This window comes from Chroicocephalus ridibundus, chromosome 22, assembly GCF_963924245.1.
Source record: "Chroicocephalus ridibundus chromosome 22, bChrRid1.1, whole genome shotgun sequence".
Lineage (NCBI taxonomy): Eukaryota > Metazoa > Chordata > Aves > Charadriiformes > Laridae > Chroicocephalus > Chroicocephalus ridibundus.
The window spans coordinates 2087928-2109851 of NC_086305.1; the positions used below are offsets into that span (position 1 = coordinate 2087928).

Sequence of the window (21924 nt, forward strand, 5' to 3'; positions counted from 1 at the left end):
AAACCCCCAAAAGATCACAGGGAGAGAAGAAGCAGTGACTTCTGCAGCAGTGGACAGTAATGAGGATTTAGAGTTTATGATTAAGAGCTCGAGGCATTGGGGGAATATGTGGAAACCTACAGGGGTTAAGACAACACAATAGAACAATTTAGCTAAAATTGCAAAAACGACAAAGAATGAAGAGACAGAGAATCAGGGTAACCTGACCAAGGATGCAAAGAGAACATTACTGTTCTTTCACACAGATAGTCACAGAAGCTGGCAGAACTGGGGCAGGAAAGTAGTTTAAAGGTTTTCCAAAGGATAGTCTAAAAGGGAGAAGGCTGTAAGGAAAGACTCACGTTCCACCTTCCTTCCCTGTCAAAGTAACTGCAGAAGAGATTTGCACGCTCACCCATCTGTCTGATTCTCCAGAGCATCAGCATGAATTCCTTCACCCAACAGGATGTCTGTCCCTCTCATCAAGACTGGCCAAAATCAAAGCACGATTCTCCAACATCTTTGCTGGAACAGCGTACTCTGTTCTCAGAAATTACTTTTCAGCCTACCCCCTGGAGAAACAGCTCTGATATGAAAAAAATAATGGCCTATGGAGCTGAAAATGATCCTGCAAACATGAAAATAAAAAAGACACTCCATAGAGAAGTGAGGATGATTCTTCCTACTGTAAACGCGAAGCGAGCATCCTTGGTGATGTCCCAGTGCCAGGGAAAGACAGAAGATCTACGGCGTCTACGTGAGGACATGCCTGGCCACCAGAAGTGCCCTTCTTCCTTCGGAGCTCCAAAAGCATCAGATACATCATATTCTGCAAGCTCTTGAAAAACCTGCAGGGAAAGGGGAAAGACTGCTGTCCTTAGGTATAAAGGCTACTTACTAAAGGCAAAGTGCAGGCAGCGGTATTAAGAAAAAGACATCAGTGCCTTAAGCTTCCTTTTACCTGACTGGCTGTCAGCTGAAAACCCGTCTTCAGCAAGTAGACGCTCTTATCCACAGTGGCAATGCAGACGCAGCTTGATTTTGCAGCTCTGACCTTGATGTTCACAACATCACCAGGTCTGGTCTCATTTGCTGAGAGCGCCACTGCAAGCTAGGAATATAACATTAAGTCCCATCATCTCGACTTATAATCAGCAGACAAAACTACAAAGAGTAACAAGACACCGTCCCTTCCTCTCCACTAGCTACATTGCCGATACCTGATTTTCAAAGGAGGACTTCACAGTGAACTGCAGGCTGTCCGTGACCCCTTCTCCATTCTCCCTGACGTAATACACCAGAAGACGGCCCAGGGGAGCCATGTTGTGAACCACTGAGAACCGGAGGAATGTCATGCAGACTTCAACCTCTGCTGCAGGGATACTGGTAGGTGCTAAAAAATAAGTTGTAAAAAGAACAGCGTTATTTATCAAAATCACTTTCTTCCTGCCCCATCCAACTGCTGCAAGGTGCAGAACTCTCTACCCAGGACTTGGGTTGTTCCCTTGCTCCTGTTGCACAGGTGGTTCTTGAACTCAGAACCTTTTCCCTTTCTTTTCCTTGTGTAAGCTGACAGGCAATTTGCACCCATAACAAAGAGCAGTGTGGAGAAGGTGGATAGAGAATGACTCCCCAGTGTTTTTCCTGACATAAAAATCAAGAAAATATACAATTATCTAGCCATTTAAAATAAACAAAAGAGGGTATCTATTTCTACAGAACGCTGCTGACAGAAGAAGTATAAGTGAGTTTGAAAAAAGATTATGCCATTTATAGAACACCATTTCAGGTTGGAAGGGACCTTTAAGGATCACCTATTTCCAACCCCCTCCCTGTGGGCAAGGGACGTCTTTCACTAGATCAGGTTCCTCAAAGCCCCATCCAACCTGACCTTGAACACTTCCAATGACGGAGCAGCCACAATGCCTCTGGGCAACCTGTAAACACAACAGCTCAGGACCAACCTTCCATGCAGCAAGTTATGAATTCTTAAACCACTGATTACCAGAAGCTGGGTGGGTACATCTAGGGAAGTTTCTTTTACTTTTTCCCTAACTATCTGAAACTGGCTGCTATTGCAGACACATTACTAGGATAAATGGACTTTTCCACTGGCAGCTGTTGTATGCATCTTCCCAAGCATACCGTTCTTTATCCCCCTGTTCCCTGGATTCATGGGATTTGTGTCTTTCTGCTATTCTTTGTCCAAAGTAGGAGTCCACACCTCGTTTCCTTTCCCCATGCTAACTGCACGATCTTCTCCTTTAGCCTGATCCACGCTATCATTCCATCTAATGTCCTCTTCCTAGTTTAAGCTCAACCAGCTTAGTAAATTCCCCCAGCCCCATCATACACTTCCCTACCAGTCAGGGGATGCCAGGTCAAGTATATTAAGAAAGACTAGAGTTTTCTGAACAGAGAAAGACTACAGAAAGGCTAGAGGAAACTCTCCGAGAGCTTTCCCTCTTGTAGAAGTTTTTCTCTTTTCTATATGACTATGTGTGTAATGGATATCACTATTTTTCTTGCACAAAATTATTCTATGCATTTTAAGAAGCATCAAATTAAAAAAATTAGGATACTTAAGTATGTAGAAAGGTTGTTTTTTCCCTGAAAACAGGGGTGAGTTTGCATTGCATTTCTGGTGCTAGCTACCTGTTCCTGGGAAGCGTGTGATATCAATGTTCTTCTCAAAGGGAAAGGTGGCTCTTTTGCTCCTCTGCTGGGTGACGTTACTGGGCTGCAGTCCTGAAAGGACAATGTTGCCTCGCGATGCCACTTCATAATGTAGAGTGAAGTTGCAAGGACACGTGGACTTCACTGCAATCCAAGCCTCCTCTCCTACCTGCACCCAGAGACGGAAAAGCAAAAGATCTGGTCCGTTACAATGCATGCTTTCTATTTATAAAGCACAGAAATCTATTTGGGTTTCAGTCCACATGAGATGTGACCCCTCTTCTGAGAAATGTACACATTGAAAAGTATATTTAATTAGCACTGTTTTCATGGACATTTCACGATAAAAAAGGGCCTGTGTTCAGCTCTTCACTCCCTGCAAGTCTAACAGGAGAATGGGCTGGGGGGTTGTATTAATGAAAACAATAAAGGAATCTCTGGAATCCTGAAAGTTAAGCCTTTTGGCACAGAGCAGCTGTCAGAATTGGTTGAATTTTAGACACCCCTTCAGTAGTCCAGCCCAAAAAAGAAGGAGATGGGTTGGGGGTGGGAAGAGATGTGTGTTTGATAGTCTTTGCAGTTTAATTGAGATTATACATGGTGATTACTTTCATATGGAAAATACTAATTCAAACTTAACCAATGTGGCATGAAAATGCTGGGAATAGATCTGAGGGAAAATGCTTTCAGATTACACAAGTCTTGATATTAATTTGCAAGTCTGGCACTCAAGGAGCTGTCAAACATACAAATAAATTAGAAGGGAGCTTTTTTTTTTCTTCCCCCAAATAAACTCATCTGAAGCCTGCAACAGAGCAGCACACTGACCTCCTGCACTTTTTGTGTCCCTAAGTCCTCTACCCAAAGCTATTCACTAAGTACTGAATCCCCTGGAGACAAAAATCCCCCAGATATTGCCAATCCCAACAGAATAGACATCAGTACTCAGTCACAGGATTAGGACTGTCATGTCTGGATGAGTGGAGCAGCCAGCTTTCCTAGGAACACAAACTTCTTGCTTCTGGGATACAAGGAGGAGTTAACACTTGTATTAAATAGTATTTCTTCAGCAACTTCCACCCATGATCCTCCTGCCATTTAAAGCATAGCAATGCCCAACTGAGACTGTTAAAACTGAATAGCAATGTTAAATCACAATGAAATATTTTGAAAAACCTCTTTCTTAAGCACTAACAGCGTTACATTGCCAGAATGTACATATGGCACAAACCAAGATGGCAAGGACTTGAAAACAAGGAGTTGCTAACGGTTAAATACAGTAAGAATGCCACAAAGTCCAAGAAGTGCCTCGTGACATTAAATATTTGAAGTATTAAGAATTCCCCAGTGCAAATGATGAAACAATTCATTAAAAAATGAATGTAGCTAATTGGAACACCCAGTAAGAGCTGGCAAAGCAGGGAAACAGTTCCCACATCAGCTGGTCATCCAACTCCTAGCTTTCCCACAGAAGAATTAGTTCTAATCAGGTTATAATAAGAACAATGTGTTCAGATTAGCAGTGTATAATCCCCTTTCCATACCTCAGGAAACTTGTAAAAGATTAATTAGCCATTAAACTACCATGAAATGCAATGATAAAAAATGCTCTTATTTGGATACAAAGAGTCTGAAACCAACCTGACGGATCTGCTGATAATAGAAATCTAACTGTGTATATTGCCAAAATCCACTTTTTTTTTTCCCCCTCTCCCCCCACTGCCCCAAAGCAATATGCAGACCCTAGGAGCATCTTCTTGGGTAGAGAACAAACCATAAACAACTCTCAGTAAAACAACATACAACAGAAATCATGGTTCAATCAGATCCTTCCTTTAGGAGAGAGATCATGACAACTTTAATATGCAAGGACTAAATTTTTAAGAGAGGTTCCTACAAAAACTACAAAAGAAAACACAATAACTAAGTTCATAGTTTGATAACTGAGGACTAAACAGACCCAGCTGAGATGTAAACTGGAAGTTCTAGCGAGACTATATAGCACTAATTTGTATCTTTAGTAATTAAGCCACTCCCACTAGCTTCCATTCCAATCTTTCAGCATTTGTTGACTTGAACTAAAGCAAGTCATTTTCATCAAACAATTCCTATGTGTCTGTTACTGGAGGTGCACAGAACATACATTCAAATATGAAAAACTTAAATGTTGGCAGTGTCTATACCCTCCCTGTCTCCCCTGTCCCCACAACACAAAGGGAAATGAGATGCTGCACAAGCATCAAAGGCACTTTTAGAGCTGTGCGCAGCCCACACTGAACCAGTATTGGGTGGCTGAAGTGCAGCTACATCAACCTTTGTAGCAGAAAAAACAACAGTTCAGGAACCCAGAAACAGAAATGGCTAGAAATATTTAATTAGAACAAAGTACTTTAAGCCAAGAAATGCAGTTGTTGCCATGACGGAATATGAAGCCAACATACCTGGAAAGGTTCATCTGGCGCCTGGAGCTGGATGTGACACTTGCTGGGCGAGTACCAGCTACTGATGGACAAGTAGTTTGGCAGATACTGATCCCCAGACGGTTTCCCATCGATCGCTGTCACTTTGGTCTTAACAAAAGTTACATCTGAATGTTATGCATGCCTATAAAGCCTGATTTGTATTCTCTTCTTACCCTGTATCCCCATCTCCCATTTTACACTTTCCAGCTCTTCATCCTTTATCATCCTTACATAGCAACAGTACCCTCCAGATATCGGGCCCTTACTACTATGTTAAGCTGTATTTGGAGAAGCATCTTTTCACTTCTGTTGGCAGCTAGAAACAAAGCAAGTGTTTGCTGAATTTCAATCAAGAAGTTGAAGCTAAAAGGCACCGATTTCCTATTTGTAGCACTGACTTACAAAGTCCAGGTTTGACAAGATTAGTTACGTTAAAGCTCACTAATCCTATAAAGAGCTTTCACCCACCTCCAGCCAGACATATTGGGCAGCAGTAGGGATGGAGGGGATTTCAAACTCCACCAGCCCGTTTCTTGATATCAGTTCACTTGTATAAACGTTGTCCTTTGGTGTGAGTTCAGCTTTAATTCGGATAGTGACTCTGTCAGCTGGACTTCCATCGGGGTAAGTGACTTCTACCTACACAGCGTTTCATTTATAGAACAATTATAAGCAATTCCAGTCAATGACAGAAACAGCAGGTGGGAAAAACACACCAGAACATGACGTAATATCCTGGCATCAGGTCAGTATAACCTTATACCAGCCACATGTCAGTGTCTCTACTTTTAATCTTACCTTTCCTTTGTAAGGCAGTCCAGGTTTGAACTGTTTTCTGGTATCTTTGGAGTATTTGATATCAATCAGCTGTTTCTGAACAGGTGTTGAGTCATCAAATGTAACCTGCTTGCTCCCATCAGAGCTGATCACTGTGGCCCAGATATTGACCGTGCCTCGAAAATGTTCCGGAACATCAGCTGGCATCATGTCTTTCACACACACATCAAAACCAGCAGAGCCATCAATCTGCAAAGCGTGTTGAGGAATGTAAACATAAGCTTGCATTCACGTTCAAAAAGGTTCTTGAAGCCAAATCTAAACCTCCCTCAGCCCCATATGCTCTAAAAGTAGCCAACAAATTCTCTTCCCCCACAAATCATAAACACACCATGTAAAAACATGTAATATTTTTATTATGCTAGACCCAATTACCCTATTTATTCCTTTATTGTCTGATCTCCCATCAGTACCATAAAATAGAGCTGTGGTATTAACTTCAAAGAGTACAGACCAGGCATTTTATCACAGCTGACTCAAAGGACTCCCTCACCTGGGTGGTCTTGAGGACAGGGTGGCCCACTTCATGTCTGTAGTACCCTACACCATTTATAGTCATATTGACAATTAACTTTCCTGTCACTGGTTTTCCAAATGTATATCTGAAATGGAAAGAAGATCTAAATTATAACTTACAGCTATCTTCTCTTTTCCTGGTTATATCGAGGCTAGTACCATTTCTACACATATAGAAAACAGAAAAAAATACCACAGAAGGCTTTCCAGCTTCTTGTTGTTAACATGTTTTGTGAAGGCTGTGACACCTGAAAAGTCTGCAGCAGATGAGATCCAAGCTCCAGTGGCCGCACTACAATACACACTCATGAAACTTTACCTGGGACACGTTCCTACCTGGCATGGACAGTTCCTTTTTCACACAGTGAAAGGTCGCGAATGTAGCGAGGGGGGTCAATCAGCAACTCAAACTTCGGTAATACTACAATGAAAAGAAACACAACAGAATCTTTTCAAGATCTTTTTGTCCAGATTCTAGCAAAAGCATACACAGCTCTGACAAGGGCCCTGCTTATGGTCGGAGGAGGGCAGTGTAGCTAACAGAAGGCAGGACAGCACTCAGCAGAAAATGAATGAATGGAAGTGGCAAACCAAGACCATCTTGGCAAGATGGCCTTAGCTACACACCCTTCGGATTTTAACTTCTTTGCAGAGGGATCTGTGTCCCAGGATTTGAGCCCAAGCTTTTTTCTTTTAGGTACATGGTAAAGAGGACAACTCACTACCGACTCCTCCACAATGTGTTGGAATAGACCTGAGATATTAGCAGTTACCAGTGTCTATAAATGCTTCTGTGATCAGACCAGATGTCGTAGATGGCACGCTGGGTGTAACAATGCCCACCTTTCATCAAAGAGAGGGACTCTGAGACTGAAAAGGGGGGTAGCAAAAAGGTATTCAGAATTCCAAGGAGGGCTCTGGGAAAGGAAGGAAAGCACTGACAGACTTGAAAGCATCTTAAAGAGTTTTACAAAGCAAAATTAAGTCTTTGTTACGTGAAAATTCCGTTTCAGGTCCTTTACTTTATGAAGCATGGAGAACACGAACAAAGGGCTTGGTTAAGTTGTAAGCGTCTATATCCCTGAAGTACATAGCCTCTACAGAATTTTTCCTCATGACATTTTAAATGCAATATTTCTCAGGTGTTTCATCTCAAATGAAAACATTTCATAATGTTTTGTTCTTCCAAACAGGCTCGGGTTATAGTCAAAGCTGATTTGGACACAACTCACCATATTTCTGAACTTCAAAGGATTTGTTGTATGTGTGCCCCTGCATTTCAGCAAAGATGAGCCATTCACCAAACACTGGCTGATCAGACAAAGGAAAACTCATATTTACAATACCTGAAAAAGGAAACAACCTGCCATGAACTCTATGTCACTCGTCAGTCTTTGTTAAAGCTTACTGAACACAACTCAGTATAAGCAAAAGCAAAGTCAAATAACAATACACTGAGAAAAAAAAAAATCCCAAACTTACCACAACAAAATGGCTTCAAATTGCTCCACTCTATCATACGAGACCCCCGAGGATCCTGCGTAGCGGTTTAGGAATGAGAAACACCACAGTGAAAATGAATATCACTAATACATTTAACTCAGTTTGCAACAAAGAACTTAATTTTATAACACATACACTTCACTAACAGCTCAAATGTAAATAACATCTGTGGAAACTTTTCTGAAGATACTTTACCAGGGGGGTATTTGCTTTCTAAAGTTCAGTACTCATTTAAGGACACTGCTTCGACAGCCAATGCACGCAAGTAAGCACTGTCAAGCGGCAGATCTTCCACCTATCTTAAGATACCTATTTTGGATGGGATGAACTGGCCTCTGAAGACACTTTATTTCTGTTCATAGAGGGATCTGTACAACTAGCAAGACAATTTTTAGATGACAAAGTCAGATGAAATCAATCCCACTGTTTTTGTCAGCATTAACTCCGTGACTGAATGCAAACAAGAGAAGAGGGTGAATTCTCTGCTTGCTGACAGCTAAAGAAAACACATGGTTTAAAAAAAAAAAAAAGAAAATAAAAAGACTAGACACAGAAGGAACCTCTCATTCACCTCATAAGGAAGAAGACAGGAGCACCCTTTCCTTGCCATGAATTTCTATTGTCCACTATCATAATGTTTGGGTGCAGAGATGAGATTGGCCCTGCTATATCAGCCCAGCCAGATGAAGGATAGGAGTGTGTCTGCATTGAAAAGAAGGGAGAAATTGAGTGGGACTGTTACATTTATAAACCCCAGTGAAACTAGCCAATTCTTCTCAGGCAGAAAAATGGGAATGGATTTCTGAAACTGAAGTAGAAAACAAGTATATTTGTTGGTGTTAACAAAAAAGCAAGACACAAAGATCAGTTAAAGACACAGGGACAGAGATAATTGCATAGGTTACAGTTTGGGAATGGCCATAATGGACTTCAGAAGGTACAGACGTGTGACTTGTTTCTCTTAAGGCTACAAGAATCTTGTGCCTCTACAGGATACATGCTAGATGATTGGCAGACAGATACTCACCACCACATAAGCTTCAATCTGAAAGAAAAAAAAAGAAAAAAAGAAAAAAAGGCCTTAAGAAACAAAGCTACTGTTCTGCTTCTTGTGATGAACTGTTGAGTTCACATAAGCAAGGTATGATTCACAAAGTGGCAAAAGTTTTAACATCTCTTCTTTGGTAAGAGCAGCCTGAGAAACATACATTTCATTCACACATCTAACTGGAAAAATAATCCTTTATATTTCTGTGCATCAGCTCAATAGAGTGAGAGTGTCTGAAAAATTCTTCTAACTGCTTTGGCACAGTTACATTGCATTTGCAAGCACTAAAAAAGTGTGTATTCTCCTTCAACACTGATGTGACTAAATGAAAAAAAATAAGTTGTAAATAACAACAAGCAATCACAAGATATGTCTAAATAGATTAAGAAATTCAATTATACTTCTGCATTAGAATAAAATACACGTTCCCAACCATTCCATTATATTTTACAGTGTGAAAGAAAACAGTTTTCTTTACCCTGTCATTGACTGGTCTCAAGTCAGAAGTCACCATAAAGAGGTTTATCAACACTAAAAAAGAAAAAAGAGGAAATTAATTAGTCATCAGAGCTGACACTGAACAGAGTATGTCATCCAGGAATCTACCCTTGAGTTTTGCTTAAAAGCAGCCCTAGCATCTGGCAAGTTCTCCAAGGTCGCTTTACCTTTCTGCTTGGGTTTATAGACAGGTTTATCGGTCTGGATGAACACTGATGATCCTTTGCTATCAATGGTTACTGTGGTGTAGTTGTGAAAAATGTAGCCTTCCTCTGCGAGATGCCGGTTGCCCCAGACTTTTAGATGTGCTTGTCCACGAAGTCCTGAAGGCACCTAGAAAACAGGTCATGAGGTGAGGAAGATGCAGAAAAGCCTTTGAGATTTCTGGGGAATAGAACTGACACTGAAGTGAGCAAAGAGCAGCCACCTGCTGCATTTCAGTGTAACTATGTGTTAGTAATAAAAAGAAAATGAAGAACATGCTAGATCTTTTACAATGTAAAAACTTCAAAGGAGGCAAAGTCATGCTAAAAACATGGCAGGAAATTCTTGTCTACCCTTTCTTCATCACTCAAGCAAAGTGATATTTGATCTACACGTGCAGCTTCCACTAATGAAGGTGTGTTACATGGGGAAATTAACCATGCTATGGAAGACATGGCTCTATCAACGCCAGGAGAACACACAAAAAAAACCCCAAACCAAACCCATGTATGTTTGCCCATTTTCAACCAGCTGCTCAGAGAAACACAAGACTTTTAAAACGACATTAGATTAAAAATTACAAAGTAAAAGATCTCATAATACAGAAATACTATAATAGGTCATAATTTGAGTGTGAAAAAATAAATATAATATGAACTTTATGTTGAGCAGTGAGCTGCAGATTCAGCCGCTGATTTTCTTCAGTGGTGTAAGGGCCTGGCAGATGAGCTGTGATGGATTAAGCTTTGTTCTTTTCACGCTCCACTCTTGCAAAGGTTGCTTCCTCCTTAGAGCGTGCGCCAGAGTGTGACCTGTATTTGTGCCTCAGCTGCTTAGAGAGCAATGCCTGATGTGGTTGAAGGCAAGCCCCTCATGTTTTCACCAAAAACATTTTAAAATAATTGACGCTCACCTTGAGTTTAATTGTTCCTTTATCTAAAATGAAAAAGAGAGAGAGAGAGAGTGTGTTATTCTTCTCAAGCTAAGGTGCTAACATTTGTGCCATTTGCAGTTGAGTGAAAGGAGACCCCATGTCACAGAACTGCTAACTGCAATACCCCTTCATTATGATTTCACCTGAAGTAATTTTCCTTCCTTGTGTAAAACAATCTGCAGGGTGAGCAAGCTGGACCTAGTAGAGTTCTCCAAAATAAACTTGGTCCACATTTGTTTACAATTTTTTCCCAAGGTAAACTGCAAGGTGCTCTATGGTTAGAGAGTACCACCAAAGCTGAGATTTCAGCACGGGGAATCCTATGCTTACAGAAATACTTTGCTGTAAAAAGACCTGGCCTCTTTTGGGACTTGAATAATTCTCAAAACAAACATTTATAGAATCTATTTTGATTGCTGGGTACAGCCATACCTAAGATTTCTCTTTAGCATATGTTGTCCACATGTGTAAGCATCGCTCCCTTTGAATTACTTAGCAATTGTCAGCCAATTTCAAAGATGACAAGGGGAGGATAAAACCAGAGACAATCTGTTCCAAGAAAGGAAATGGCTTTCATATAACTCCCAATTTTTACACACAGAAGGGTTAAAACATGATGGTTAAAGAGCCTGATTGCCTGAGTCTTGTCTACATTACAGCTTACACCGCTACTAGCACTGGTGGAACAGCGCTGCTGTCTTCATTTTCAGTAACGTAAATTCATTCAGCATTAAGTTGGACATAATCAAAACACTTTTTTGTTTTACACACAGGACAGAGGAGTATCCGTCTTGGATTTTAAAGACTCAACCAACTGCACAAATATTACCACCTCTCTCAGCAGTACTCCGTCCTGAAGATGGGGAGACTGCATTTCCAGCACTTATTTTAAAATAAGGGTAGAAAAGGATGTTGTTGCAGATTTTACATTTTTTTTCCTTAAATTCAACTTATCTTATTCCTTATACAGCTCCCCAGTGTCAAATATTCAGGTTTCAAGAGGAAAAATATTCACTATAAAATCCTTGAATATCAGTTATCCAGGGTCTCTGTATGTCTTGCTGCTCCAAAATTATCAGCCTTGGATATTTGAGATACCATACATCAAAGCACAACCAACTGAGAACATTTAGCGGTAGTCAATGTATTAAATATTAGTTTGGTTCCAGTTCCATCATCACCTAAAGCAATCCTCTATGAGACACTGATGTGCTCCCACAGCACCACAACTTATAAACTAATTCTCAAGTTCAGAATAAAAGGAACTCACCCAGAACTGTTCCGTGGCCTCGTGACACCGCTTCTCCTTTGACTACTAACTGAATCTGGACTGTTGTCTCCTTGACAGAGTTGAAGATGGTTACGCTTATAGCTTCTTCAACACCAGATCGGAAAACAGAAGGTGCCGCAATCAAATAGCCCCTGAGGAGCAAAATTGGAAGTGGACGGTCAAGAAGAACAGCAACAAGAGTGTAATCTTTATTTGCAAGCCACTTTATGTATAACAAAAAGAAAAGAACAGACTACTCTATAACATAGGTTCCCAGAATTTGTCCCTGTAGGGTCACGTTTGTGGCCACCAGCAGTGTAGGTCTATATGCATAGAACGAGCAGAGAATGCACATAGAAACAAACAGAGCCTAAGTGGCTTACAAGTCCTTACTATTTAAATAAAGCCACTAATATAGATGTTCATTACAAATACAGTATATATACATTTATTTATATCTTATATAAATACAAACTAAACATACAACTAGCTAATCATAAAAAGGCTGAAGTTCATGAAAGAACAAGGAGTACCTGAACCTCCAGTAGAATTTTGTAGATAGTGCTTTGTTTTGAAACAATTTAGATACTTCTAACATTTTTGCCTCAATTATTTTTCATGGCTCCGTTTTCATAGTTCAACTTGATACACAAAAAAAGAAGTGACACTCAGTGCTGATACTCATCACTTTCTAAATGTCACATACATGTAGCACGTCTAAACTTACAGTTTACATAGAAGCAAGCCAGAAACTGCAGTTACAAGATTGGGCTCAAATTCTCTGTTCTGACACCACTTTTTTATGTTCAAACCATTATATCCTGCAAGTTTAAAATCCCTGGGAAAAAGGAATTATTTTAGCAGGCACACACATGGTTTTAAAGCCACCCTAGATGACCTCCCATATATACTACAATCCTTGTGTTTCTGAACAGAATCTGTACCATTCCCCTGTGCTGAATGGCACCATGCCATGAACTTGTCAACTGAAAGCATTACAGACTCTGAGTTCTTTGATGCGTTGGGCTGTAAGCAACACATTTATATTCTCTTCATGACATGCCTTTCTGGGTTTTTTTGTACCCAAAACAATTTTTTTTTTTTAAATGAGGTGATTCCTCACATGACTCTCTCAGCCCAATTTCTGAGCCCGTGCCTTTCTACAGTTCCATGAGCCAGGTTGCTTTAGTTCATGATTAATTATCACTTTGGGATGAGGATGATGGTGTTTTACAGCCCCCAAGTCATCTTTTATCAAATTCCAACCCCACGTTTCTCTCTCAGCAGGCCTCATTGCCATGGAGATTCCATTACCCCCAAAGGAAGTTCAGATCTCTGTGGCATTTGAGTTAAATTGCATGGGGTACTTGCAGATTCAAAACCTTATGGTTGCCAGGTTTGAAAATTCATCAGAACAATAATAAATAACAATAAAAAGTTACTACTTAGCCTGCAAATTCTTGGTAAAAAAGACAGAGCTGATCTTGTTGCAGAGGGAGAAAGAATACCATCTGCATCCAGTATGAAATGATTAGATTCAAACTGTCACATAAGCACAGCACTACGATGCCATATGTGAAGCACATGTATTCACATTGTTCTAAATCGCTGCAACTCCTCCGAGGTACCACTCCATTGATACAACTATTTAAGTCACTTTATAAGTGGCATTTTAATTATAAATATTTAACTTGGCAATTAAACAGTTAACTTGACAGTGACTGGACAGATCCCTTAAGCACATTTGACTAACAGCTCTGTCAGGTTACACCAAAACTTGGCAGGACGTGAAATATTTTCTAGTAAGCAAGTGAAAATAAGTTCTCCATGGCACTCAATTAATGCAGCTATTCATGATGCTGACGGGCTATAACAAGCTAGGGATAAAGAACAAAGCAAACCTTAATCAAAGTTAACCTAAACACACTGTAACAAGCTGAGGATTCAGTTTCCAAAAGCCAGAGAACTTTCCCCGCTATGAAATGTTTCTCCCCAGATGATTTTTCCCCCACAAGAATGTTTCACATGTTCTTCGGGAGCAACCAACATTACCTCCAACCATCCCAAGCACAACAGCAGCCCCTGCGCAACAACCCGGATTCCTTAAATAATTGTTTGCAGATAAAAGCTTCGAAGCCGCTCGCTGGAGGAGCCAAAGGCAGGTATTTCTAAGGAGGCTTGCTGCTTCTCTCCCCCGCCTCCCCCCCGCCCTTTCCCTGCACTATGCACTTTCGCACCGGCGAGTACAAACGTGCTGCTGAGCTCGGGAAGCGCCGCGATTCGCCTCCCCGACCCCAGCCCCTCCGGGGGGGTTCTCGCAGGCTTTGTTAAGTGCCCGGCGCAGCCACCCCCGGAGCCCCTCGGTGTTCCTGTCCTCCCCAACCCCGCCACCCTTTACGGGGAGGCTGCCGGCGGGGGTCCCTGCGACCTCCTCCTCCTCCTCCAGGTACTTACTGCCTCTCCCGGGGCTGGGCTGCGCTCAGGCTGCAGAGGGTCAGGAGGACCCCCCAGGCGCAGCCGGGCTCCCCGCGGGACATGGTGCTCCGGAGCCCCAGGCCACGGCGCTCTCGGCGGGCAGCGGGAGCCTTTTGTTCCCGGCGAGCGCAGCCCCGGCTCCCCCGCCGCCCCGCTCCCGGGCTCGGCTCCCCGGTGCCTCTGGCCGCCGCCCCCGCCGCGTCCCCGCCCCCGGGCCGCCCCCTCCTGGCCCCGGTGCCCGCTCGGCTCCGGCCCCGGCTCTTTGTCTGCGGCTCCCCGCCCGCTCCTGACAGCGTGCACCGGGGGAGGGGGCCGGGCCCCGCACCCCCGCCTCCAGCCGGCCCCCGCCCGCTCCCAGGTGCGCCGGGCCCCGGTCCCGGCGGGCTCCCGGCTCCAGCCGCCGCTCCACACCTTCCCCATCCTCCCTGCAGCCCTGACAGCCCACCCGGCCGGCCTTCTGCCCCGAGGGCTGCTAGGGCACCGGCTCCTCTCCTGCCGAGCCCCCCCAGCCCCGGCAGCCCACCTGCCCGAGCTCCCTGCCTTCCTCCTCCAGCCCCTGGAGGTGCCGCTGAGCCTCAGGCAGACGCAAGAGCTGCAGAAGCTTTGGTTCCCAAAGGCGCCATCAGCCTGGACCAGGGCACAGCACCCCCGGCAGGGTCTGCTCCCATTGACTGAGCCTTTGTACTCCGAGGCGCCGCACCGAGCACCGCCAAAGAACCGCTTTCCAACTCAAAATCCAGTGCCAGGACTGATGCTTCTCCATCTCCTCCTCCATCCCCAGGCCCTGATCTCCCATCTCCATCCCGCTGTCCTCGCCCGTGGCTACCGGGGCTCGAGACAGGAGGGGGAGCTCTCACTGCACCAGTCCACAGAAGAGAGTGCAGCGTGTAAAACTTCAACAAATCGGGGAAAACCATATCCAAAGCACCAGCAGGGATTCCAGGCGACAGAATAAACGTCTCGCAGGGGTGGATTAAATGCCACATACAGATACCGAGGAATGATTTCTCCAACCTTTGCCAGAGACAACCCAGGATCCCAGATGTGCTTTGGAGCTGAACTCTCCCCCCAGGAATAAATGATAACCTTCAACGTAGGTAGTTTGAATCATATTTTTCCCCTCAACGCTACACACCTGGCTTAAGGTAAACTACTATGAAAATAGAACAAAAAAATATAAACCACTGCCTAGATTAGCTCCATTATTTGAACCTCAGTTCTATTTCTTCTAAAAATCACTGATACGGAACCTCGCACTTTATTTAGCAAAAATTTGTATTCAAAGGTTTACCAAAGGCCCTTTCTTCTAGCTCCTGACAAGAAAAACAGCAAATCAAGTTGCTAAAGCTGATAATTTTAAGAGGGAGAAAAGTAATTTTAAAAGTTTATTTCAATCACCATGTATTTTAGAGGTATCATTACTAGCTAACACATTTTCTGCAAGTCATCCCATTCCCTAAAAACACAAAGTCATCAAAAGGAGCGAGATTTCCCTGACCACTTCAGAGGCTGATCAGGCCATAGGCAGGAGAGCAACAAAACGGTGCCTAAAGTTTTATCTTGTTTGGAATTACACTAATTTTAGTATGATTTCTCTTAAAAAAAATAATAAAAAAAATCATTAACTCAGAAGCTTTCTCAAAAGTTCAGATTACCTTCAGTAATGGATAACACTGCTAGATGTGGCTACGTTTTCCTACTTAAATCCATCTTAAAACAGCATTGTCTTATTTGCGGCGAGGCAAAGCAAGTCTAGAAGAAGAGGGAACAGATTTTGTCAAATAAAAAACAAAAGCTAGGCTAGGGCTTTAGAAAGTGTATCTCACCTGAAAATTCTTCAGACCAGACATCTCAAACAACAGTCTCAAATCAAAAGGACTATGTATTTTGCAAGGCTCATTACAGTTTTTAGGGTTGGACACGACATTTAAAATCATAGCCAAGCAAATTTGGAAGGTTTTAAAGAAATCCCCTATTTAAACAGCTCTTACTATGTCAACAATCCTTGACTAACGTTTGTCCACAGATGCTGTTTTAAGACTTGCCCTAATTGTCAAGATCTGTGTGGAGAATTGAAGGAATTTTATTCAGTACAATAAGAACACCAGAATTATGCTCTATCTACTGAACAAGAAGTTTTAAAAGATGGTTCACCACCTTGGTAAGCATTATTTTTATTTATTTTTAATGAGATTTTTCTAGCTATAGCTCATCTGTGGGAGGAGTTGCAGAATGCCTTGGAGCAGCTTTCAGCTTTTAATATTCTGTAAGCTGAATCTATTTTGCTTGCTGCTGTGCTATTTAAGCACAACTGCTCCTCTCTTGCTCACTTCATTGCTCATGTATCTTCACATGACAAAACAACGCTACGAGAGCTACCAAGGGACTCTTGTTTGCCCAAAATTGAAGACACGTGCAAAAAAGCATGAAGTCAAAAGGAGGTCCTCCTAACACATCTTTCCTCTCCATTTTAAAGTATATTAGGTTTTTCCTCTGATCTCCCATTCCTCAGAAATGTATAATTGTACTCAAATGGGGCTATTCCTCTTGTACTAGGAGTTGTAGTAGCTGTGTATTACCTCGCACCGGCCATGATGGTCAAGGATGCAAATGAGGCAGGATCTGTAGGAATAGGTAATGTATTTTGTTAATTATGTTAATTAGTTTAAGACATGAACACTCTCCACAAACTTCCACTAGTATTCTTTGGGGTGATGTCAGTTCAACTAGTTTTACATGGAATTAAATAAAATGCCTGCCATTCAGATTTTAACAGCTGTATTTTTCTACAAGTATTTCACTAGAACATTAGTTTTATCTTTCTCCATACTAAATTCAACTGTGCCACTGCTGAGATGAACATTTACTTGCACCAACTCTGTCAAACCTAGGTCAGACTTCAGTTTACAATACTCTTAATAAAATAACTCTGTTTTTTAACGCAGCTCGGCCTTTGAAACTTAACTAGAAACGGAGATAGCTGGACTGTCTAAATTTCAAAGAGTGTGTTCTTCCTTACTGCTGCATTCTCCTTCAGTTTATTCAAACTTATTCAAAGTCTAGAACTATAGAGATCATTTCCCAAGCAAACCAGCTAGGCTTTATGAAAAGCAACTTATTAGAAAGTACATTAAAATGGGAACTTTTTTTTTTTTTACTGAGACAAACCGAAACATGCAGAATAAAGTAAAATCTGGTAATTCCAAATTCTTTTTCAGCTTTATCACTTTCTCAGATACATCCGCAGACCCCTGTGTGCCTCAATATTTTTCTGTCTGCACAGGAGCAACACTAAGGTTAGCCTCCTTCGAAAGGGTAACACTTAAGAGCATTTTGGAATCCTTTGATTAAAGACAATAAGGAAGCTAAACAAAACTGAAGCACCTCTGCTGTTCTGACGGTATAGCAGCCTGTAACTGAGGTACAATACCTCACCAATCAAAACAATGATTTTGAAAATAGTCTTGCAGAGATCAGGTATGTTTTGGGCGAAACAGCATTGTGCTTTCAAAAAAGTAATTATCACTACACTTAATCTTTATAGATTATAGATTATTTATAGATTATAGTCTTTATAGAGCAGACCCACAAATGGCTCCTTACAGAGTCATGCCTGAGATCTATGGGGTACATACCAAAAAACCCACAAAGTGCCACTAAACATCCATCCACATTTTATCTTTGAAAAAGCTCTGGGTATGGACTTCGAAGAAGCAACATGATTCAGCAATGAACTGATGAACGAATGCAGCAGAGTGCACTTCTAAAATGGAGCTCCATCACCTTCAGCGTAATGTTAGAATACTTTTGAACACAAAACTGTGTATTTCTGTTTCAGAAATCACAGCTAGAAATTATCATTATGTGGATTACAGCCCTTTTAAATCACTGTTAACTTTTTTAAAAGGAGATATTCTTTCAAATGCTATTTTGCATTTTGCTATTTACTGACTACAAGAAATATCAGGCAATTACAGTCTTTAAAGACTGCAAACCATCTTCTAATTATGAAAGTATGTGCAATCCTGTAAATAAAGCTAGAATCAGCTTGGTCTGAAAAAAAAGGAGGCTTTAGATATCATTTCAAACTATTTAGTTACTGAAATGGAATTTTCTGTGCCTGCCAAAATGAATCCTATTCAGTGTGATGCAACAGGTGTTGGAATTCCAGCAGCCGCCTGCAACCCACATCTGGTAATAGTTAGGAGTTTAAAGGAAGTTCTGTAAGAACTGCTTATGTATAAAAACTATTCATCAGTCAAATCTATAGGCCATATTCACCCACTGCTTGCACGGTGCATAGTTCAGATTTTTATTTCGTTTACAAAAAACGTAATTCTGCTCCTCATGAAATTTTAGGAATCTCAGGCAGCTGTCCAGGTTGAAAGCGTGCAGAGGATCAGTATGGCTATACTAGTGTGTCAGAAAGATGAGGGAGGGACTGCAGGTTATAGAAGAAGGTGGAAATACTTCTATTCTGGTTCTGACGATCTAATTTATATGCTGACCACTTGTACACTCTCATAATTACTCTGCAGAAGAAAGAATGCCCCCCTTCCATGTTCCATCTACATAGTAAATAAACTATGTGCAATGTTAAAGTTATCAGACAGGTATTTGTCAGACAAAAAATAGAGTTAACACTAACTGCTGAATAATACTAATTCTTGAATACTGCTACTCTCAGCTGTGCCTCCTTTTGCTTTTTTTACCCTTAATTACAAAATTCAAATCAGTAAGACTACTTAAGAATCAAGTGGTAGGATCATGCCCTTAATAATTAGCCTTTGTTAACTGTCTCAGCTTGAGTGTTATCACTACCTTGTCACTGAGATGACCAGACGTAAAGAGATAATACTTATTTAAAGATTTTGAGAATACATGCATAAATTGGGCACATAAGAAAAGATGCTGCAGCAAAAACAAGGCTAATAAGTATTAGTTTTGCATTAAGTCCTGTAAGCACTACGCTTCAGTAGAAGGCGGGTGAAAAATAAAAAACAATGGACAAGTCATCAGCTTTAGGGAAGCCAGAATCATTTGTTCCCTCTTCCCAATGGGAAAACATTCATGTCAGTCATTACATACCACCAGACAAGAATAAGGTCTTAATTACTTTACAGCATTATTGGCATTACAGCATTAATGGTAAAGAAACCCACATCCATTTCTTTAACTTCAGCTTTTGTTCTCTCTTTGTGTTTCTGCGACAGCCTCTTTTCTGTTAGCCAAACACAGATATCTAATGTAGAAACCGATAACTGCAGAACAAGCGTCCTATTGGCTTTGCCACACTAGTGCAAGCTTACCGGCAACGAGGAGAATGCCTTTCTACAGAAACTACAACATCAGTCCAGATACAGAGTGGCAGAAACTAGACTGATCCTTCCTCCTGGGAATACAAGCATATTTAGAAGAAAATTACAAGGAAAGGTTAATTAAAGAGCACATTCAAAATCAGAATATAATGTGAGTAGCATTTAACAACAGAATAATGATCTCGAGAATACAAATATTAAGTAGTTCTGTCAAAAATGCCTATTAATCATCTACAGAACAGGAGAGGCTGATCTGATCTTTCAGAGTAGTATAACATTTTAATTCCCAACAAAATGACTGAAATAGTACTAAGAAATAATTAATACGGGCAGATGCTGATTTAGAACAGGAATACAGTACTGTGCTTAATCAGAAGTGGCTGTCATTAAGACATTTAGCAACAAATTACTTCCCAGTTTTCTATTCAGCCTCTACATATGACTGATGTAATAGAAGTTTGTGTGTAGTCTAGTGGTTGGTGAAAGTTTTATACATAAATAAGGATCTAGAGAGGTTGTGAAGTCTCCACACTTAAGTTACTAAAAATTCAGCTGGACATCTCTATAACTAAGAACAGGTAGAGATGTCCTTTTAGCATACAAATCATGTTAATTTGAGAAATTAGATTTTGTTCAGTTAGGCAAATTTCTCAAGGAAAAAAAAAAGCTAGCAAGAAAGAGTTAAGGGTTCTTGACATCTTTGGGTACTGCCTTTACAGCCACTATACTTACCCTGCCCACACTACACTGATGCTGTATAAGTGTACTAACATTGCTCTATAGTCGCACGAGTAAGTTTCGTCTTGGTTGAGCTGGAGACCAGTGCTGCTCTCCTGTAATTACTTGTTTACCATTTCATTTACTGAAATATTGTCTAAAAAGTTCTGAAGAAATACAGAGCAAAGCCTGAGTGCTGAAAGGATTAAGTGCAACAGACAGAATATCTTTTTGGTTAGTAATCCTGAGAACTCTAGCGCTCAATCAGCTGTTTAACTTCCCACCCCCACATGCAGTAGATATTAAACCAAGGAATTAAGTTTTGATATCCTACAGGCCATCTCCAAACACACATTACCTTTATAAACAAAAAATTAGTTATGTCTTAAGAGGCAAATTGTGTTTGCTTCTTTAACATATTAAATTTAAGGTCTTGAAAGAGCAGGAAACTCAACAGGTCTTGCATATACGTCATTACAGAAATGTTTTAAAAGAAACCGATCAGAGGCATTTGAGACCACTCTGCAAACCTAGTGGTCCATCCTTGTGCTTGCCTACAGACCACACAAATGTAGCAGAAGAAACAGCCTAAAATCATTGCTGTGAGTTGAACAGGAATGCTCACATAATCACTGGAAATGCTCTTAATTGGTGTGGCTCAGTGGTGCATTTCAGAGCTGTTAGATCTTCTGCCGCTGTGGAACTCTTTTCATGTCCTGGCAATCACAGTCCAGCCAGCAGTTTGTTTATCATATTCAGTATGAGTTTCCGGATCTCCAACAAAGTGGTATTTACCACCAAAGGCAGGGAAGACTGCAGTAATCCAATAAGTTCGCATTAGCCTAAAATGCAGAAACATCTGCTGGGGTCATGAGCTGCTTACTTGCTGTTGATGAGCAAAGAATCAGCTCCATTTGAAGCCAGTGCAAACAAAGAACTGTAGGGTTGGGGGTGGTGGTGAAGAGACAAACGGGCCTCGATTATCTCCTGGGCTGCAGCCCCACTATAGTGCACCATAGGCACGAGGGATGCTCCCTCACATTGACCCCGGTGACCCTATCGCAGAGAGCACAGGAATTACAGCAAAAAATGCTTTGACTCAGCCCTCCTGAGCTGGTGGTCAAAACAGTCAGGCAACAGCAGTGTAACTGAAGAGAATGTGGTCAGAGCTCCCCAAGAAATACCAGAATCCAGGCAGGGCAATCTCTGCAGCGCAAACCTAGTTTAAAATTATCTTTGCCAACTGCCTTTTAGACAATTAGAAGAATTGTGCAGGGGATGAGTGCTTACATTTCTGTGCTTCCCCCCTCTCCCACCCAGGCTCTCAGATCCAGCTGGATCACTTCACAATTGCTTTCAGGAAGAGGAAAAAAAGCACACCCCCCCCCAAAAAAAAAAAAAAAAAGCACTTTAGGACACATGAATGTTAACAGTTGGTCAATAAGAACTTCTGGCCTAAAAGATGAATACATAGGTAATAAGTATGG

The 21924-nt window shown here is 41.5% G+C and overlaps 1 protein-coding gene across 4 annotated transcripts in view; it reads right to left on the reverse strand.

Moving 5' to 3' along the window:
* CPAMD8 (C3 and PZP like alpha-2-macroglobulin domain containing 8) overlaps nt 1-14574 on the reverse strand; it is a 53433-nt gene extending 38859 nt beyond the window's left edge. For all 4 annotated transcript variants that reach the window (XM_063358017.1, XM_063358018.1, XM_063358016.1 and 1 more), the window contains exons 1-17: nt 14382-14574; nt 11928-12079; nt 10637-10659; nt 9687-9852; nt 9500-9552; nt 9001-9018; nt 7953-8007; nt 7703-7816; nt 6807-6891; nt 6448-6556; nt 5916-6143; nt 5586-5756; nt 5097-5225; nt 2635-2824; nt 1200-1372; nt 941-1090; nt 666-827 (exon numbers count right to left, since the gene is read on the reverse strand). In XM_063358017.1, coding sequence (XP_063214087.1) covers nt 666-827; nt 941-1090; nt 1200-1372; nt 2635-2824; nt 5097-5225; nt 5586-5756; nt 5916-6143; nt 6448-6556; nt 6807-6891; nt 7703-7816; nt 7953-8007; nt 9001-9018; nt 9500-9552; nt 9687-9852; nt 10637-10659; nt 11928-12079; nt 14382-14464 — 2061 coding nt within the window. In that variant the 5' untranslated portion in view covers nt 14465-14574. The remainder of the gene's footprint in view (nt 1-665; nt 828-940; nt 1091-1199; nt 1373-2634; nt 2825-5096; nt 5226-5585; nt 5757-5915; nt 6144-6447; nt 6557-6806; nt 6892-7702; nt 7817-7952; nt 8008-9000; nt 9019-9499; nt 9553-9686; nt 9853-10636; nt 10660-11927; nt 12080-14381) is intronic.
* Between the last annotated feature and the right edge of the window lie 7350 nt (nt 14575-21924).